General features: G+C 42.6%; 1 protein-coding gene across 1 annotated transcript in view; it reads right to left on the bottom strand.

Moving 5' to 3' along the window:
- LOC147725890 (long-chain-fatty-acid--CoA ligase ACSBG2-like) overlaps positions 1-21680 on the bottom strand; it is a 282463-nt gene that overhangs the window by 198257 nt on the left and 62526 nt on the right. Inside the window, exons 4-7 of the mRNA XM_086960032.1 lie at positions 18580-18668; positions 16625-16745; positions 7710-7790; positions 2134-2283 (exon numbers count right to left, since the gene is read on the bottom strand). Coding sequence (XP_086816158.1) covers positions 2134-2283; positions 7710-7790; positions 16625-16745; positions 18580-18668 — 441 coding nt within the window. The remainder of the gene's footprint in view (positions 1-2133; positions 2284-7709; positions 7791-16624; positions 16746-18579; positions 18669-21680) is intronic.

Here is a 21680-nt window from a genome sequence, read left to right as displayed (position 1 = left end):
GACAATATTGCGAAGCTGGGTTAGCGATATTTTCCCATGGAGTTTTGTCATGCATGCCTCCTTTGCATCTCATTAATGATGCGATGCGAGGCGAGCTGACAACAGGCGCTAAAGCAAGGAAACACGCACTAGCGTGTCCTTGTTAATAATGTGATATTATCACCGTTTTTTGCCCGAAAACGGACTCTAAAGTGGCGATAATATTATAGCTGCCCCTTGATAATATGCCCCTTAGTTTTTATTCAGGCGTTTGTCTTGCACTTTCCCTCCCACATTAACATATTTTTCAAGCGTGCAAATCATTACCTTCATTTTCTTAGTAAATATGATGCTTCATAGACTTCTTTTTACCACTTGTACCTGCTTGGTTAAACATAAAGCTGTCTGTCTTTATCATCTAGTAAATATACTTCTGGAATGATGTAATGATGTAAGATTCCAAAATAAATGCAAGAAAAGTGGAAATGTAGAAAATCCAGTTTATTCCATAGAGCACAGTACATCTCTCACAGCTCAGGTCCAGGTGGAGAATGCCACCAGCACATTCCAAGTGATGTCACTACAACAGCTATGCATGTGCCACTGATTTACATGTACACACATCAATTAAAAGGGCAATATACATTAAAAGAGCAATACAGAAATATAATACAGAATGAAACACATTTCCCTTCCTAAGGATTTTGGAAAAGCAAATTTTTACACTTCGAAACACGCCTAACGTTCCAGACTTGTCCGTCTTGTGTCACAACACTTTTGCGATTGACTTTTACAATTCTTATTGGTTTACCAAATTTGGAGTCACCTTTAAGTAGAATACCAGGCTTCTTTATCCTGACAAAATCTCCAACTTTAAAATCAGGTAACTTGACTTTCATGCAAAGATCATTTGAGTTCTTACTCTTTTTTTGTTTCTCATCAATATCGCGGGCCAAACTTTCTTTGTCCATATTGACAGATTGAACTTTATCACTTTTCCTAAACCACCAGGGACACAACTTAGAAATAGGATCTCTCCCCTTTAACATCCGGAAAGGTGAGACCCCTGTAGTCGAATGAGGAGTTATTCGATACAACCGCAATTTCTTCCTCAATGTATCCTTCCAGTCTGCTCCAAATCCCACATAATACCTTCTTTAAGAACTCTATTAAATCTCTCCACCTGCCCATTCCCTTGTGGTTCATAGAGAGGAGTTGTGATGCGAATAATATTGTAACACTTTAAAAACTCCTTCATCTCATAAGACTTCAGCTGAACTCCATTGTCTGATATTATAATTTCACGAGTTCCTTCTCTGGCAAAAACTTCTTTTAAAAACAAAATGACACTTTTTGTATCGACACATGGAACTAACTTAACTTCTGGCATTTTGTGTGGTAATCTAACATTACAATAGCAAATCTGCAATCCTGTGGCAATGTCTAATCCAATCTTTTGCCAGGGAAAACATGGCCTTTTAACAGGAATAAGAGGAGCAGGATTACATCTGAGAGCTTTTTCACTATTTAAACATTCAGGACATTCTCTCACAATTCGGACTACATACCTATCCATACCGGGCCACCAAAATGTGGATCTGATAAGTCTTTTCATAGAGGAGATTCGTAAATAGGTTTCATGACTCAAAACCAAAATAGTCTCACGTAACGAATAGGGAGGAATACACTTTCCATCTCTGTACACAAAATCACCTTCCACTACAATTTCATCAGAAATCTTCCAAAACGGAAATAATTCATCAGGAACAACCTTCCTCTGTGGCCACCCTGTTAGTGAACATTAATAATACGTTGTAACAACTCATCATCATTCATGCCTTTTTTCCACATCTGTTCAGAAATAGAACTGAAATTCTCTGGAACTATTTCTGTGATGCTGGGTATAATTTCCTCAGAAGTATGAACCTCTTCTTCTTCACAAGGCAATACAGAAATATAATACAGATTGTAACAAATGTCCATGCCCCTCCTTTTTAAAGGTTGATAGCTCAGAAAGCTTAATAGCCAAGTCAGTGTTGGATATAGTCCTAAATACTACACAGCACACTCTCTGCATTACATTGCATTTCCGTTTACTACATTTGTATTTAAAAATAATTCTCCAAGGACACATAATTCTGCATAAATACTCACATTGTCATGACTCAGCATCACCCCCTTGGGTGAACCGGTTGTCCCTGAGGTGTAGAACAGAGTGCAGCATTGATTGGCCCTCTGGGAGTCGATGACGTCATCAAGTTCAGAATCAGGAATTTCTGATCCCAGCTGCATGAACTCTGCACACTGCAGACAGAAAGTAAGAGTCAACGTATCAGAAAATGTAAAGCCACAGGTCAGCACCGTCTTTGAGACTGAAACATGAAAGAGATGCAGGAAAGTCAAGAACATGATACTCGGAGAGACATAAAAGCAAGAGTTCAAAAGATGAGCTTGAGATCTGTCACAAAAGAGAGGCAAGCAAAAGGTTATTATTACACAGAGTGCAAAATAGAACAGGAAGCAAGAAACAAAACACTGAAAGTGAGGCCGCTGACCAGAATTCAGGCTATGAAAAAACATAAATATAAATAAACTATTTATTACAAATCTTGACTGTGCTGACTCATTCTGGATTGGCGAGTCAACCCCTCTGCCCTTGTGATGACTCTGGGCCAGCCACTGTCATGGCAGTAAACTAGAAGCATCAGTTCACCTCCCCTTCTCAGATGACCACCAGACACAGAGCCCATCCTAAAATGGCCACCAGACACAGAGCCCATCCTAAGATGGCCGCCAAATGTGAATGCATTTCAGTATGCATATCGGGCGATTCCTATTCTGGGGCCAGGCTCCTCCTGTCGGAAGGCTCCTGTTCTGCGACCAGCCCCTTTTCTGTCAGGTGGTTCCTGTTGTACCCCTCGATAAGGGACCTATATGCAGTGGACCACTACACACCAACTCCTTTAGCTTGCTTCTGCTCTAGTCTTCTTCATACCTAGATACTAAACTTAAGCCTTATGGATTTTCCTCCTTGTAGAGAGTATCCCTTCTACCACATGTGTTCAGCATCCCACAGGAAGGGGGGCATCAGGAAGGGGTTACCCATTCCCAAGAACTTCTAATACAGAGTTGAAGGACCAACCCTTATGTCGAGACCTTGACAGTCATGTCTGCAGCATGGTAGGGTCAAATGCTGTCTGAGCTGTAGTCTGGCTCACTATATATGGAGGTCCTTCGATTGAAATGCATTTAAACACTATTTACACTAGTTATACAATAGTGTGAACTACGCTTTGGTTTTCTAGTAGGACAGTATTTGCTGGATTCGAGCGCGCTGCTACAGTGAAATGTTGGGAAGAGCAGTGAGTCAGTGGAGCTGCAAGGCAGATGGAGCTTGCGTTGAGAGAGAGATTTAGAATATAACTCTGAGTAACACAATGACATGATGAGGACCCAGTCTCTATTCCAGGGGTTACTGTTGCCATACTTGTTTCTTTAAACGAATGAGAGGCACTGCCTGTCCTGAATGAGACACCAGATCTGAGATACCCTGATATGGTATTTATGAAGGTGGAAGATGCGCGAAAGTACTCTGGAGGTCCATCTGAGAGTAGAGTGTACGAATAAGAGCAAAGTGGGTTCCTTTTAAGTTTATCTGCAAGTAGGGATGCTATCATTGAGCGAGTATTTTATTGCACAATTCGTGGCTCAGTGAGCAAAATATTTTCTGCTAACAAATGTATTGCTTTGGAAGTCACGAGTTTGGATCCTGACAAGGCAGAGTCATCCTTTCAACTTTTGCCAAAGAAATCCCGCGCCAGCTATCTACTGCCCTATACCCTGCTCCACCAACCTCCTCTACACCACTCATTTTCAACCTTCCACCCACTCTCTCCTCTCTTTCACTTCCCCACTTCTTGCTCATTCTACATACTGCTTTCTAATCTCAGTCAAGGCTGACCTCCTGACTCACTCCAGGGCAAAGTCAAATGTGGACTCCTAGACAGGGTCTGAGAAAAATACATACATGTACCAGTAAAAAAAACACATTTCACCACCTCCAGTGTCTTCTCCAACTAGTCTTCTGGAACTCCTGGTGACTGGTCACTCAGAATATGGCCTTCAGTACTCTGCACTCTTCTCCACCCATACCACCTGTCACAATCCTATTCAGAGGGTCGCCCGGCAGCAGGGATTAATGGGACCAACAGTGGTAGTTGAGGCTTTTACTACTGATGTCTCAGGGCCCGCTTTACTAGGGACTGTTTGCAACTGGGCCAAGTACTCCTTCAGCTCTTGAAACTCCGTGTTAGAACAGGTTGAGCATTTCAAAGCTTGCCAAGGTGGAGGTAGGTGTAAGGGTAGCACAGGCTCAGAAATCAAAATACACCCAGCAACCCCTATACATGATTGGATACTCAAAAACGTTTATGTAAGAAGAAGTATGTATCTACTAATACAAAGTGCAACACAACACACTGCAAACATTATACACTGCTTTCTTGAGGCAAGCCCACTAGCAATACTCGGGTCAACATTACAGTCCCGCTTCCTCATTTATGGCTGGTTATTTCCCAATCACGTGTGGCAAAATCCAAGCTAGGCCCTGCTAAGGAGTTCAAGTCTCAGAAGTTCTATGGGGCTCTTCAGTAAAATTGTCACGTCCCCAGGGCCCATTGTTCAGTCTTACCCACTCTCGCAGAGTGGTGGTTCAGAGTCCATGACTCCCTGGCTACGTCCAGATGATGCGAAGCTGCAATCGCTGTGGCCGATGTCCTCAGCGCTCCTTCCGTGCTGTAAATCGTTCCTGAGATCTAGGAGCAGGTCTCCAATGCTCCCTGGTGGTGAGATGAATTTCTTGCTCTCACCATCCACATGTCACAGCCCTCATTGAGAGCTTATCTGCATGTGGGCTCAGAGCACCAGCTCTCTTCCTCCTTCATGGCCCCTTCCGCCTGGAATATAGCTAGGGTCACAGGAGCACTTACAGGGCAAGAAAGAGGATGTGGTCTGATGGATTGATTGCCGACTTTGGTGCTGGGAAACCAAGATTCGGGCCTCGGGTTTAGTCCACATCCTGTGATTCTGGGCAAATCACTTAATCTGCCTGTGTCTACCAAAAAAATGAATGTGTCCTTGTGTAACATAACCGGTGCTCATGTAAAGTGCTTCAATACCTTTGGGTCGAGTTTGTGCTATATAAATCTGCAAAATAAACCCCAAAAAACTGTCCTCTCTCTTCCCCACGGTCTCCACATGGAAAATGGGGATTGCAGACTGCATAACCATGCCATTTCCCTGTCTTGGGCAATGGATCTCTGCCTCTCACAGCACAGCACCAAAGGTGGTAACCCTACAGTGGACTGTGGCACATGGGGCGGCAACCAGATCGGTGAAGCGGTCCCAACAGACCAAAATCTCAAACTCTGCTCCCTAGATACAAAAAACAGCATCTCCACTGGACCTTCAAGGTCAAAGACCTCCTATTGAAGTAGACTGAAGAGCCTGGTTCTTCCTTCTTCCAATCTGTGTCTCACGCAGCTCTCAGGAATGAAGCAATCCATAAATCTGCTGGGGAAACTTCTACCTTTCCTTGCTCCTCCAGCAATCCATCCGTGGGTCGCTCAAATTGAGTGATATCCGAACTGTCTGTCAGGGGCCAGTCTGGAGAGGCAGACAGTCTCTCATCTTCCAGCAGGCCATGCGTCCTGCTTTCTAGCCCGCATTGCCTCCAGAGACGGGCCACTGACAGACAGTTCGGATATCACTCATTGGCGGCTGCTGTTCTTCCACGCTTCCGGGGAAAGAAAAGATCCTCTACAAGCAAGCAGAACAGATGAATCGACATCAGGCATGGAAACAAGTATTACATGAAACTATTCTCATGAATTCTGGACTGATGCAATAAATAACAACTGTGAAAACAATTTGTGACCTTTAGGAGCCCTGAAAAAGTCTCTTTGAGACGAAACGCGTCAGCTATGGTCCTTTTGAGTTTTAGCAAATATTGAATAAAGAATCAATTGGAACTAAAAGAAAACACTTGGAATCCGGGAATCTTCTTTATGTGCTTATTCTTGTGAACTTTCTTTGATTACACTGTATCGAGTGCTGAACCAATTGTTGTGAAGGAGTCCAAACACGCCTGATTCTTTAAAGCCACCGAAGCAAATTGAGATAACACTCGATCAGTTGAGGCCAAAGGGAAGCAATACGGCAATACACAGGCAAAGCAAAAGAACTGAGCCAGAAAAATCCAAAGTTTACAGGGACTTTATAGTTTGGTTCAGATTATACATACACAAAATCATAGAAATTCAGCACTTATAGTTATCTCAAGTTACTATAAGTCGTACCCTAAGATAATTATAACGCATGCTTTTGCAATGCACTGCAAATTAGCCAACATATTACAACATTCAAGATATCTTCTATGACATCATTGATAATATCACTGCAACAATTGCTGTGAAATTATTGATGAGAAAACTGTGCATGGCATGGGCACGAGTCATAGTTACCTTAGGTACGAGTTAAAGTTACTTGAGATAACTATAACTCTAACTGCTGAATTTCTATGGTTTCGTATCTGTAAAATCTCAACTAAACTATAATGTCCATATACCTTTGGTTTTTTCAGTGAATATATATAAATATTGTATTTAAAGGTAAACATAATTTGAGTATTTGTAAAGCACACATTTACCCAAATGTATATCTACGCTGAATACCAGATGTTTATTGTTACCCAATTCTATAGTACTTATTTTTTTGACCTCAGAAGAATGAAAGCCTGGGTGGACCCACCAGGATTTGAACCTGTGAGTATGAAGGAGAACACTGGCCCCTACATGCATTGGTCCACTAAGCCAGAACACCCGGCTAAACAAGATACGTAATGTTAATATTTAAAATTAGTTATCTTTTTTTGGTGTGCATATTACCTTTACTATTTTAATTTGAATGTATTTAAAACATGTTTACTTAATATTGCATATGCAGAATATATATAGATATATAGACACATATATGAAAATAAATAATTGATTAAAGCTGCACAGTTTACATTTTATTGTAACTATAATAACATTTTAAAAATATTACTTTGCAGGATTAAAATAATCCATGTTCTTACCCTTTTTGGACGCTGATCCTTTGCATGCTATTTGACAGAATATAAGTGTCATTTCAATGCTAAGTACAGAAAGACAATATTTATGTGAAGGATATTTTTGACATAATATATTTGTGCCTCAATATTTTTTAGCACAAAATTTTGTTACCCGATTTCCTGTTTGCATCAACATAAATTGATGACTTGTTTGCTTCAACACAGATTGATTTATGAACAGTTTCAGGACAAATGTGATTAATACTTGTGTGCTCCAACTCAAATATTTCATGTTTGTTAAAATGGAACAATGGATCATTTTTGGCCTCAAACCTGTACTTTGAGAGATACTTCATGTTGGACTTGGCCCTTCTGGCAGGTTCACCCCTGAACTTTTGGCATTGAACTCCGAGATAAGCCTGACTGCTCGTGCCAAGCTACCAAGGGGTTGAGCAGGGGTTATCTTTGGCCAGTGACTTCCTTGCCCTGACTAGAGTGGTGGTTTCTGCCTGGCTTTGGCGCAAGCCTTATCCAACCAGAAATCCCCATTTCTAACACTTAACTTTGTGTGTCAGTGGGAGAAAGGAAGGCAGGCGCAAGGGCCATGGCCATGACTCACCGTGTAGAGGTTGGGTCTCTTCACCTCCAGCTCATCGCTGTATTGAATGATGGCCTTCAGGTGAGGCAGCTGGTCCTGGACCTAAACTCACCATTCAAAGAAAGCATAAACCTCAAGGATCAGACACAGAACCTGCAATTCACAAACCTGAAACTCATATTCATTCAAATACGAGAAAGCACTGCTTTCAAGTTAAATGAACATACAAACAACAGGTAACACTGAACTGGTAATAGACAAACACATCATATACACTGTAGCCCAACAAACCCAACAAACCAGAATAATTCAGATACCTTTTCAAATGACATTGACACTTTTTTTAGCACAAAGTGGCAGCTTTAGCTGTTTGATAGATGTCTTGTAGACAGTACACAGTTTGCGTTGGTTCTCTTTAGCCATTGGCCCACTTGCTATTGGCTTGTTTGGGTCCATCCCATTCATCAGAAAGTGGCAATCACATCTTGGGTCAGCCAAGAGTGGCATTCTTGTCTTACTGTCATATTGTTGGATATTTGATAGATTATGCATGAGAGAGATTTGTTTTCAGGAGCAATAGTAGCTGGCGGGAATGTTCAGTGTTTACTTGAATTATGACCCTGATAATGTACAATATTGACATACTTCGAGTAATCATTAATTTTGTTATGCCATTTGAATTGCTTTCAGTAGGGAAATGTTCCTTTCTAAGATGGCTTCTGTGCTTACTTGTATGTGACTCAGACTTCCCGCCAGGAACAGGGCTGACACCCACCCACAACTTTGCAGACATATACTGTTTATAGGATAACATAAGGTCAAGTACAACAATGTTGTTCATGAAAGCATGTTTATTGGAATGCACCACACATGGAAAGAGGAAAAACACGCGGAGAAATTAAGACATTTTTGACACATTCCCAGGTTTACAGATCCTTGTAAGTCTGGGAATGTGTCAAAACCGATGAGTATTGCGTGGAACACCCACCGCAACACCCATGGATTGCCTCCCTGACGCAGTGGAAAGCAATGCAGCGTCTTGAGCTGCGTTGCCTTTCATAATATGTACAAGGCCATGAAAAGCCATGCAAAGCGACTTTGCATTGCCTCGTAGATATGGGTGCTTCATCAATTTGGTGGTAGAGAATTGCCTGCCTCTTACTCCGTCAATTCCTTATGAGGGAATGCCCAAATTGATGAAGCACTGCCTTCTGAACTTACCAAGCTGTGCAATTAAAATTACTGAGATCTAAGAAGTACAGCAATATTGGCTGAGTCGGCTGACCAGCATTATCCCAAAAACAGGACCAGGCATCCAAGAGGATCCGTGGTTCTTAGAAGGCTGTCCCACACCTACACAGTCCTGATGAAGACCCGCCCTTGATGCGCACAACCAGCGCATCGCTCCCCAGGGTCGAAACGTCGACGCACTTCTCTTTCACGAATCGACTTTACAAAGTCTACTAGGACCAAGAATTAATTGATTAAGCTATTGGACTATTGCATTTATAGTTGACATTCTCCAATAATCTTTTGTGATTAGACATTGTTGTACGGTTGTTTTAAATGTGTATCAGTCGTGCACATATTTTCTTGTTATGTTTTTTATATGTTTAATGTTTGTTTGGACAGCGAAACTAATGTTTTAATACAATTCAAATAACATGAAAGTATAGGACTAAAACTTTACTTTGATTTTCATTGTGGTCAGGGTGTTTTGTTTACATTGGTGTAGGTACCACTGTCTATGTACCCCTACAGGGACGGATTGTTCAAGTAATATAATAAGAAATACTATATCACTGTATATTTTGGTCCGACAGAGCCATTATTATTTGTTTCATTACCCGCCCGGGTTCTGAGGGTTACAGGGTCACCCCATTACATTTAATGCTGTATACTCTAACAGCAGTTTCTTTATCTTAAAATATCCCAGGTGCCATCATTGGAGGATTTTTGGGGAGAATATATGCGGCTTTGTATGACTCCGCAGCAACCTCACAATGCCATGAAAGTGATGTGGGAGAAGGCACATGTTGGCTCCACTCATGTGCTCTGATGTCAGTTCCTTCTTTTAAATCTCTTCTGAGCCCTCAGAGATAGCCAATGACAGTGAACTGATATCTAACTTGGGATTTGTTGATGTTGATGTGCAGGTGCCCACTCTACAGAACGAGGAAGCAGAAGAACGGCAAGGGATCTGCAGGTAGGTAGACTACTCACCACAAAACACTGGACTGAAGGTAAGTAACCTGTTCATCTGATGGATAGGTTCAACCTGAGATTCCTTAGTTTTAGAATAGATACCCAAGTAGTTCCTTCCAAATGGAGGAGGGTCTGAGGAGTGGACTCAAACCAAATAGACTTGCGGGCCGAGCAGACAAAATGTCCTTCTCTGCAGGCCTGGCTGTTAAGGTATTAGTGCGCTTTGGGATTGTGATACTTTTTCTAGATTGCTCTAAAACATAGAATTCAGCTTTCTAGATCCTCCGGCACTAAAGACTCAGCCAGCGTGCCAAACCAAGACAGAACACCAGTTGACCTTAAACTGCCCCAAAAGCCACTGAATAATATTTGAGTGGGATGAGTTTCAGGTAACTATGAATCAGAGATAATTAGTGGAAACCTTAAATCCCTTTTCATTAGGAAGATCACACTCAAGAACACTTGGAAATGATAGCTACATTTTAAGAGATGCAATTTAAAAATTAAAACCCTGTCTTAGTGCACACAGTATGAACTGTAACCACAACAAGGACAAATAGAATGACAATAGAAACATGTGCTAAATGAGTAATGACAGGGAAAATCCCAGTGTATTTGCTGTATAGGTTTGTAGTAATCCTACTCCCCCTCTGCTACTTCCGGGCCCTAAGTTAATTTTAGCACAGCAGAAAATAGAAACCCTCATTTGAGTTTCAAAGAAGGTTCACACTCACATGCCTGGCTGCACAACAGGACTTGGGCCAAGTATAACAAGAGTGCCTGCTAAGAACACAGGGCAAGGCCAGCTGGCCTGAAAGGCTCACCAAGCGAAGGCGGAATGCCTTTCTCCCTGGGAGCTTCCAGCAGAATTGGTCATGCAATTCTTGTTGTGGCCCGGTGCGAAGGTTTCTGTCCAGCTCCTTAACTCTTGTGCTCATCTTTCATAACCCTATTTTGTCTTTGTTGCAACTCTCAGAATAACAAATTAAAAGAGAGGGGCTAATGCCTGTTTACCTATTTTCATTTCAATAATAATAAACAAGACATGTAGTTATCAATCTTCTAGAAACTCTGTAGAAACCAAAACCTATTGATGAAGAACAGAACAGTCAGCTTTTAGACATATTGTGAATAAATCCAAACAAACAAGATTATCATGGCACAGAGAACTAATATAAACTAACTGCACATTCTATTAATTTGTGCTTTTAACTCAATAAGAGCAATACCTATAAGAGAATTGTCATAGTATTCATGATAATTGAATGTATCAACACCCATATTGAGGCTTGGAAAATGGCTAGGACAGGCACTCCCTTGCCAGCGCAGTTGTTTCAGGCCTAGGCCTGGTGGAATGAGCCGGCAGGCCTTTTGGGTTTTTTCTGACCAGCGCAATACATTTGTTTATGCAGAGGATGACCCCCCTCAACAGTATTTTCTTTTGCAATGCTTTTTCTTTATTGGTACTAGTTAACCCCATGAAAGGTTGGTGGTCCATGCAGTATTTTCTCATGTGGTCAGTGTAAAACCTTCAGGCTCTCTTGGATCAAGCTGTTTCCTCCTCATCTGAGGGATGATTGATTGTTTTAAATGAAAGAGTGATATCACCTTTGGAAGAAAGGCAGCACAAGTTCTTATCACCAGTCTGGGAAGGCAGTGGTGCAGCAATGAGAAAGACTCTTTGATTGTTGGAAGCTGTGAGTAGCAACTATGCATAGGCTCAAATGGTGAACGCATAAGGATTGTGAGGACCAAATACCACTCCAACTGTGGAATGACAAACAGTTTCAGAGGACAAATGCAATTTACGGATTTCAGGAAATGCATCACAACAGGTGACTTGAAAGGAGAAGTTTGATTGGGCAATCAGAAAAAGGCCAAAATGGCAGACATGCAGCCTTAGACTGTGCCCACTGTGAAGCTTTGTAGGCCATCGACAAACAGAAGCACATGAGAAATATGGTTCTGCATCTGCAGAGGATCAAGGTGCCTGATCCCACACCATGCTACAAACCTCTCCCAGCTCTCTGGAGCACAAATGGATGTTGTTGCAAGACATCTAGCTGCAAGGATGACATCTACCAGCTTGGGCGACCATTCAGAAGAGCACAGCTGCCTGGAGGCGTAGCCCTGTTGCTCCCAAAAAGGAAGGACCTTCTGACCTAGTCAGGGGCAATGACTCATGCATTATCTGTCTTTATTTTCCTTATAAAGCAAAGTAGGAGAAGCAATTGTGGAACAAGTACCTGAGACCGTGTCCCATCACAGTCAGGCTGTGTCTCCCAGTGACTTTCCCAAATGAAACTCCAGTGCACAGTCATTTAGACACTGCATGTTCTCATCAGTGCTGAAAAGAACTTACCAGAGCATGGCCCACTGTTCGAAGATGGGCAATGCCAACTCTGGATGGAGATGCCACTAGTGGCCTTCAGGAACCTTGCCCGGTGGTTGATCATCATCAATGTTGTAAGCCCTACTTTACCAGGATCCTGGACCACACCGTATTTGTTAAAGTACCACATGGCAGTCGTGTTGTCTGTGAGAGCCTTTTGCAGCTTGCCTCTGAAGGTTGGCAGAAGGGCGTTAAGGGCCAGCTGGATTCCGGAAGCTCCAGCCATATTCTAGAGAATCTTAAAGCCCGCCCATTGCTTACCATTGGCTGGCTTTCCAGTTCACTCTCATTTGCCTGCCTCTTATATGTGCCCCATTTCGTCAATCTTATGTTTACAATTCCTTTGATTGGCTGGTATTGCTAGTTCCACTGCTTGATTTTCAAGCGCTACATTCTTCTTTTGTGTGAAGCACTTCACTAGAGTGCTTGTGTTTTCGAACTGTCTCCCTTGTGTACGTCTCTCCGTCTGCTTTCCATGTTGCTCTCTGTTGATGAGTGCTTTTTTCCACCCCTTCATCTTGCTCTCGGCTGTGTGCTTCTGCCCATTGCTTCTTCCAATCTGCAACCTTCATGTTGCTTTCCCCAACCTCATGTTGCTTTGGCTCCCCCCCGCACTTGTGTCTTTTGCATCCCCCTGGGCCCCCCTCATTCTTTTTTTGTGTCCCCTCCTACATTGTTGCAGCACTATGCTTCCCCCGTGCTGCTATTTACCATTCACCCTCTTCTGAGCAGCATGGTTAAAAAACGTTGTCAAACCCAATAGATCATTTTGGGCTGTTTGGCTTTTCCAATGCTTGTTCTAATTCAGTTTGGGATTTGTATTATTTGGTGTTTTGTTCCTATACTTTCTCGGTATTGCTTGAATACCTACACATTGCTCTAAATTAAGCCTTCCTGCTCTGTGCCATATCTCTCAATGGGGGGCGCTCAGGCTAATTTGGTGACTTTGGGGTTCACCCTGGGAAGTTAGTGTAAATATTCCTTGGGGTGGGCAAGCGCCCACCCCTAGGAATAATCCACTTACTTACAGTGAATATATGTGTTCTGGAAATCTGCACAATGTACACGTGCACACGAGTGATAAGAGGATATTGTCATACTGTATGGCCTTCCTTTCCAGCGAGGAATCTCCTTGACATCCATCCCAGCCAAGTCTGGGCTCCTCCAGGAAAGATTTAGTGGAAGTCTATTGGCTTCATCTTACTCCCAGCCCATGCTGCTTGCCCTATGAGGGCTATCACTCTTGAATTCAGTTCATCAGCTTTGTCTTCCATCCACATGATAGATCCCTCAGTTGGGGATCAGACCTACACCGGTACCTCAAACTATATCGCATGTGAGTTTTCTTGCATTGTGAGTGGTCACTGTCCTGCCCAGAACCAATATGGTTTGTATTTTGATCCTGGGCAGGAAATACAACTTTAAACTCTAAATAAAGTGGGCCTTCTGATTGCAAGGGCCAGAACGTGAAGTCTAGCCTGTCAGCAAGGCATTTCTGGATGCAGTCAGATGAGGTTCAGATGTGAATCATGAAGAGTATAGAAGAAGAGGGCAGTTCAATAATCTGCTCTTCATGTGAATTTCTTGGTACCGTGCTATTTTGATTGCATGGTCAAGCATATTGCCTACACATTCCAAGGCTTCCCCCTATCCCAAAAGAACTGATCAAATCAATAAGAGAACCATGGCATCTAATTTAGATTGCTCAATATGGTTGATGATGTTTTGCTTCCTACTGCAAACAGCACCCTTTAAATAGCCCTAACATCATTAGCTAATCTCCTGACTAGATGCACATTTCCATTTGTAGCAGAGCACATCCTCAGCCTGTGATGCCCTGGCGATAGGCGTTTTGCATCGTTATCTCCATCTCCAGGAGAAATTCTCCGGATCGTTTGGGTCGGATTTTATCATTTATCCACTTTCAACTTATATGTGGGGCATCTCCACGAGAGAATCTGTTTGGATGTTAATTCTTTTTGTTCAGGAAATTATTTTCCGGTATATTAAAGTCGTCTCTTCAAATAAATCCCTGTTTCTGATGTCATCACCCACATGTAACTTCAGTTTGATGTGTTCTTACCTACACACAGACAACGTATAGTACGGTCTACCCACTCTAATGAGATTCCCACGGCTCCATCCTTTAAGATTCTCCTACCCACATGACTACACACTTCTGTGTGTACCCACAGTCTTGTAGAACCTTCATTTAGTAGAGATCCAGTTGAAGCCACAGTACATCATCGGCGATATCCGGAACAGTTATATGTACAATAGACCTGATGAAGGCGTGTATGCCGAAACGCGCGTTGTAGACATCTGCCGCACTGCCTGAATCAACGTTTCGTCTATCATATGGATTTGTATATAATTATGTTGGCTGTTGAAACTTATTCTTTGGAATGACCAACTTGAATCCTATATGCACAATTGAATTTTTGTAATATTAAATGAATCATGAACTATACAAAAAATAAAAAATAAGTATATAAATCTATCATGTTATTTTTCTGTATGTATACACTTTGTTTTTAATAGTGTACTATTAAATATCCCACATACAGAGAGGTATTCCTATTAATAGGCCTGGTTGACTTGTTTTTCCGTAGCTATAACCTTCCTATACTAGATGCACATTTCCATCCAGTGCCAACATTATTGAAACCGTGTGCTTAGCTCATGAACATAGCCAATTCCACCATTTAAGCTATCTGGAGGACAATAATGTTGGGACAAGCCAGATCTTTCTCAGTGAGCAAAACATGTTGTGCAAATTCATCTGTGTCTACTAAAGGCCCGATTTAGATCTCGGCGGACGGGTTACTCCGTCACCATGGTGACGGATATCTCTTTGCCGAAATATACATTCCATACAATATAATGGGATTTATAGTTTGGCCGACGGGATATCCTTCACCATTGAGTCACACACAAGCATCTATCAAGGTTCCTGTAGCTGCAATCTCTTGATTCAGAAGGCAATCACATAAACCATCGCTATCTCATAACAGAGTAATAAAAGAAGTTATGAAATGGCTGGTCAGAAACGTTCCTTCTTAAGGACGACCTCCAGTTCTATGGCAGTTGAACACAGTCCTGCTGCATCTGTTGAGAAGTCCATTTGAGCCAATTCACAAGGCAGAAATTAAGTATTTGCCATGAAAGTTTGCTCTACTCCCAGCTCCAACTTCAGCAAGAAAGATTATCAAGAGTCAATCCCTTACAATTAAATAACCTTTCCTCCAATTCTGTAAGGGCAAAGTTACTCTAACGATGAATCTCAGATTAATACCATTAAGTCCTTACCAAAACTAATCTTAACACACCTGACATACTAAACACATTCTTTACAAATCCATCCAGTGCTGCAGAAAGAGCTCTGCATATTCTAGATATCAAGCGATCTTTGAGGTTGTCTCTACAGAGCCAAGAATTTCAGATCAGATCAGGTTTTAGGCAATACACTGAAAGGACAATCTGTCTCTAAACAAAAAGGGATGCTGCAGTTTATTGAGTACATGTTGTTGGTCTCTGAAAGTCATGCATGTGACCAAGCTCTAAAACTCCCCTGCTCATTTACTGCACAGTGTTACATTATAGCCCACTCCAACATGTGGTCGAGTGATTGTGGGGCGACCATCCTGAAATCTGCAGAATGCGTTGATCGATGCTTTACGTTTTATCTTTGTTAAATGTGTATGGGGCTTGAGAGGGGAAACAACCTTTACAATGCAACTTTTACAACGCACTACCATTACAACAAAACTTTTACAATGCAACATCCATTACATCGCATGCCATTACAATGCAACCATTACAACGCATGACACTACAACGCATACCACTACAACGCATGTCATTACAACGCAGTCATTACAACGCATACCATCACAATGCATAGTACCCTTACACTATCCAACACTTACCCTACTGTTGCACCCCCTGGAGTTAGAATAGTAATTTGTACCCCTACACTATCCAACGCTTACCCTACTGTTGCACCCCCTGAGTTAGAATAGTATTTTTTACCCCTACACTATCCAACACTTACCCTACTGTTGCACCCCACTGGAGTTAGAATAGTAATTTTTACCCCTACACTATCCCATACTTACCATACATGCAATGTAATGGTATGCGTTGTAATGGTATGCGTTGTAAAGGTAGTATGCGTTGTAATGGAATGCGTTGTAAATTTAGTTTTTAAAAATTCGTTGTAATGTCATGCGTTGTAATGGATGTTGCGTTGTAAAAAATGCATTGTAAAGGTATGCGTTGTAAAAGTATGCGTTGTAACGCCATACATTCCTTGAGAGCGAATGATTGACCATCTCACCTGCAGGATTTTTTCCAGTTGGTGGTGATTCTCCACCACGAGGATGTTGGCTTCACAGTTGCTGGCTACGTACCGACAGGCGTCCGCAGAGCTGGTGGTGTATATTCCAGCAGAAATACCACTGCAAACACAGGATGAGGAGAGTGTGATTATGTGGAGAAAAAAAATGGGATCTTTTGGTAATGTTTGTAGGCTTTTCTATTTCTCTTTGTCTTTTGGTTTTAGAGACCATATACACCAACTATCTTCAGATAACCCTTTAGATATCTCCAAAACATTTGACCAGGACCATTAATAATTTTAACTGAACATGAAAAATCGAATTGTGTGAAAACATGAAATACACGTTTACGGGTTTACCTGGCAGAGATCCGCCATGGAGCTCTCATTATCTGGTAGACTCCCTCAACTGAATTACTGAGGACTCTCTCACTGAACCATTAACTCTCCCCCTTCTTCAGGCCACACAGGGTGCAGACGTCCGTGTGTGGTGTTATGGAACTTATGTGTGAGTAGCCAATGAAAAGAAATTCTTGCCAGCCAATTTTATTTATTGATTGAATTTGTTAAGCGCGACAGCTACCCGTAAGGGTTTCCCGGCGCTGACAGCCTGTCAGCCAGACATCTTTTATTTTTATAAAGTTCAATTGTATTAGGATATTTTAGAATATGACACTCTGGCTAGCTGTGGATGGTGAAAGAATGTTTCTGAATATTAGAAAAGTTAAGATACCATTTCACAAATAAATGCACTGAAGTTACAATGAAAGAAAACTGGCAAGCTCTGCACTATGAGAATATTATAAACAAGTGCTCTACTTGGAAATGAGCATATGAACTGAGCTATGTTCATTGGCATGGAGAATGCTTTGAATCTTTATTTCCTTGGTGTAGATACCAATGCACCAACATTGCAAGCCTGGGACGCCTCCCACGTGGAGCACAGCAATGACACCCCTGGCACCGCACCAGCACTCTTAAGAGGGGAAACATTATTTACCCTGCACTTTTGACTCCGCAATAACTTTTGCAATGCAGGGCTTCACATCCCAAAAGTGTTACAACGCATTCCCCAAGCTAATGCCCCTCCTGGAGTTAGAATAGTAATTGCGCTGGAATGAGGAATGCGTTGTAACAAATTGCGTTGTAAAGCCCTGTGTTGTAAAATATTTTGCTTAGTAAAAACTGTGTGGTAAATACATGCGGGCTAACATCACACACCCCTCTCAAGAGACATCTTACCCCCTGATCCCGACTTATCAAGGGCCTGAAGAAATTCAATCCCAATACAGAAGAACTTCACTTCCCTGTCTTGGCCCACACCATCTTTAAGAACACCTACATCTCCTACAAAGTCATAAGAAAAAAACACCTCTGTGCACCGGGCTGACATGGGAATCACTGTAGGCGAACAGTGTCAAGCTAGAAACCAGGACATCACTAGAATTGAGACAAAGATGTGCAATAATGCCGACCTTCTCATCAATGCAACAAAATCTGTAGAAATATCACCACCGAGATCATCTGCCTCAAACCTGCTACAAATTAGAAAGACATGGAAGATACATCTGGAGAACACTCCCACCCTAGACAGTAGCAATCCCCATGTTACACACCTCATTGTGAACAATCTTGTATCGTAAACCTAGACTCGCTCCCGCTCTTCAGCACTCTGTTGTCCAATCTATGTCTGTTCTGTGTGAGTACCTCCACAGTCAAACATGCATGCACCCGTAGAATACACCATAGAGCTTTACTAGTAAATAAATTAAAATGCATGGAGGTCCACTTCTCACACATGCACGACCATGAATGTGGTCTCAACACACAGTGTGGACCAGCACCGTGACTCACACCAATTGACCAACCCATAGTGACCTTCTTTGGTGTTAACTCTACTGTTTACTAAGAGTAAAGCAGGAGTAAATAAAGGGAGAGGTGGAACAGGCACTTACCCGGCCATGATTGCTCCTAGGTTGGCAATGAACCACTCTGGCGAGTTATTTCCCAGGATGCCGACTCCGTGGAAGCGCTCCAGGCCGAGCTGTCAGGGTCAGATGCAGAAGGGTATGATCAGTACCAGTCTCTGTGCCATGGTCCATTAGGACAGTAACTTACACTTAAAGCACTCAGATCATGTTAGTGACTCAGGCTGAAGAGTTTCTCCATCCGTTTACACAAAGTTAAGGTGGCAGACATGAACAACAACACCTTATGCAAACAATTCGGGGAATTTCAGTCGGAAATTAGTGACGAGTGAAAATGCTGGAAGTGCATGAAATTAAATGGTTTTAAGTGTTCTGCACCACGTAACCCTGATTCACGCATGAGCTTAATCTGATCCAGAGTGGCTTCTGTTTTCCTGTCTTGCAGAGGACCACAGATCATTGTAAATATTTAAGGGCATATTTATGAGAGCTTTGCCTCATGCTTGCACCATGCAATGTGGCACATGCGTGACATAAACCTCTAAATCAGATTTTTGAACCACGCAAAGTCCCTTTGAATGGCTTCAAAAATCTGGAGTAAGGCAACACAGAGCAAATCGCTGTGCTGCCTCACTCTGCCCAAGGGAGGCGCTCCATGGGCATTGTGGTGGGTCTTCCCATGCAACTCACATGGTTTTTGATGTGTTCTCAGACGTACTAGGAATTGTAAAGCTTGGAATGCATCAAAACCCTACGCCTCCACATGAGAGGCATAAGATGCAGCACACATAGAAAGAGGAAGAAAACACCTTCCAGTGTTGTTTTTGCGCAGGAAAGTGCCATTCCTGCACAAACACAATCCTGCCTACAACACATGCATCCTTGCACCATGGTGCAAGGGTGCCTGCATTAGTGCTAGGCTGTTAAAACAGCATCAGCGCAAGGAAAAGGACAGAAATGCACGGTATTGGATAAATGCAGCGCATTCCTGGCCTTTCCCTGTGACGCAGGGCAGCGCTGCAATGCGACTTCTTGTAAATATGGCCTTTAGTTTGTAGGTGTTGCCAATGGAGTCCTGTAATTGCGATACAGGACAATATATGTTATGCTTTTAAAGGAAATTACTCTGTCTTGATAGGGTTCAAGGAATATCCCGACTTGTTTAGTCTTTGATTGTTTTACGTGCACAAAGAGTGGGTATGGCAGAGTGAACTCTGGAGCTGAAGACAAGGACATCATCCGAACAGCCCGATGTTCATATCCTATGATGATGTCTCCTTCAAGAACCAACTCTAGAGCACATCCAGTTGTGGATGCCTCTTCACCCCCTGAAGCAGATTTCCAAGCACTCAATATCCTGCTCTGCAGGCATTACACTATGTTATTATGTTATGTTATTAAGTCACTTATAAAGCGCGCTAACACTGATTAGTTTCTTGGCGCTAAAATTGACAGTAACACAACCTAAGGTGGAGGAGGAGGTGGATTAAAAAGCTTGTCTAAAGAGCCAGGTCTTCAGAGCTTTCCGAAAAGGTAGAAGGTCTTGGCAAGATCGGATCTCCAGGGGAAAGGTGTTCCATAGACAGGGGGCAAGGGTGGCAAATCTACGACCACCAGAGCGTTTGAGTTTAAAGGGGGGGGTCTGGAGCAGGGCTAGATGGAGTGAGCGGAGGTTACGGGAGGGGACGTGTCTGGTGATCAGTTGATTGATAAATTTAGGGCTTTTGCCATGTAATGACTTGAAGACCATACAGCCTGCTTTAAAATAGCAGCGTTGTATTACTGGAAGCCAATGCAGCTTGATGAGAAGAGGGGTCGCAGCCTGCCATCTAGGTTGCTTTAGAATCAGCCTAGCAGCGTAGTTCTGCACCATCTGGAGGCGCTTAAGTAAATAGTTGGGGAGACCTAGGTAAATGGCATTTGCGTAATCCAGGTGGGACAGGACAGTGGCGATCACGACCTGGGTAATCGCTTCAGGCGTTAATAAACGCCTGACCTTCCTGATTTTTTTTAGTTGGTAGAAGCATTTGGAGACCACTTGTCCCACTTGTGTTTTTAGTGAAAGATCACTGTCCACAATGACTCCGAGCGTTTTAGCCGAAGGTGATGGTTGTGGAGCTTGACCCAGGTACACTACTGAATGTGCAACATCTCCAGGCTTCATGTTGGACAAAAATCTACAGTGGGAGGGAAAAAACCCCAGCACTGAATCAAACTTCTTTGAGGACTGAAGACCTTCATCACAGAGTTGTACAATTATGGGCCATGCCTAGACTCGTCTACAGGAACTCTTTACGTGTTGCAATGAGACTGCTTCCATGAGTGGGTCACATTGCTCAGTTCCACTGTACTCTTAAATCACTGTCTATTGAAGCAAGGAGCATATTTTAGAATGCAGGTATTGCTGCTCACTGGATAGCTCCAAACCATTTCTTCTGGAGCAACCTCAATTCATTTAAAAAACATCTCCTAGTCATTTGCTAATAATACTGATACACTCCTACAAGGCCCTCCACGGCCAAGGACCAGCATGGATCAAGCACCGCCTGAACTGCCACCACCCCTCCCGACACCTGCGCTCCGCCTCCTTCGCCCTCGCTCACAGCGCCAGCAGAGGATGCTCCTTTGCCTACCTTGCCACCAAGTCCTGGAACAACCTCCCCCTTCACCTATGACAGCATTCTATCTCACAGAAACTCAGAAAGGGATTCAAAACCTGTCTCTTTGACTAATATCAGGAGGATCCCAGAGCCTGGACACCCTCCCGGGGGATTAGCCGTGCTCTACAAATCCCGAATGATTGATTGATCAGAAATAGCCGGACATTAAGAACTGTATTTCCCCTGAGACAGACTTATACCACTCTACTGGGATAATAAAAAAAGGGACTGAAACACACAGTGTCCAAAGACAGCCTCTGAGTGGACAGTGCAAATAGTCTGGTCCAAATAGAATCAACCAGACTTCATCCACATGGTTACATTGTGATTTTATGCTGGGCTACTTTCTAAAGCCAATGTGAAAATACATCACACAATGTTTGCAATTATCGGTTAAGATGGTAGCACTGAATGTAATCTCATTTGCATAGTTGTTTTCCTCTTATAAAGTTGTCTGACACTCCTAGC

Source organism: Lissotriton vulgaris, chromosome 3_1 (genome assembly GCF_964263255.1).
Source record: "Lissotriton vulgaris chromosome 3_1, aLisVul1.2, whole genome shotgun sequence".
Taxonomy (NCBI): domain Eukaryota; kingdom Metazoa; phylum Chordata; class Amphibia; order Caudata; family Salamandridae; genus Lissotriton; species Lissotriton vulgaris.
The sequence above is the reverse complement of the archived record's forward strand: the minus strand, read 5'-3'. Positions and strand labels throughout refer to the sequence as shown.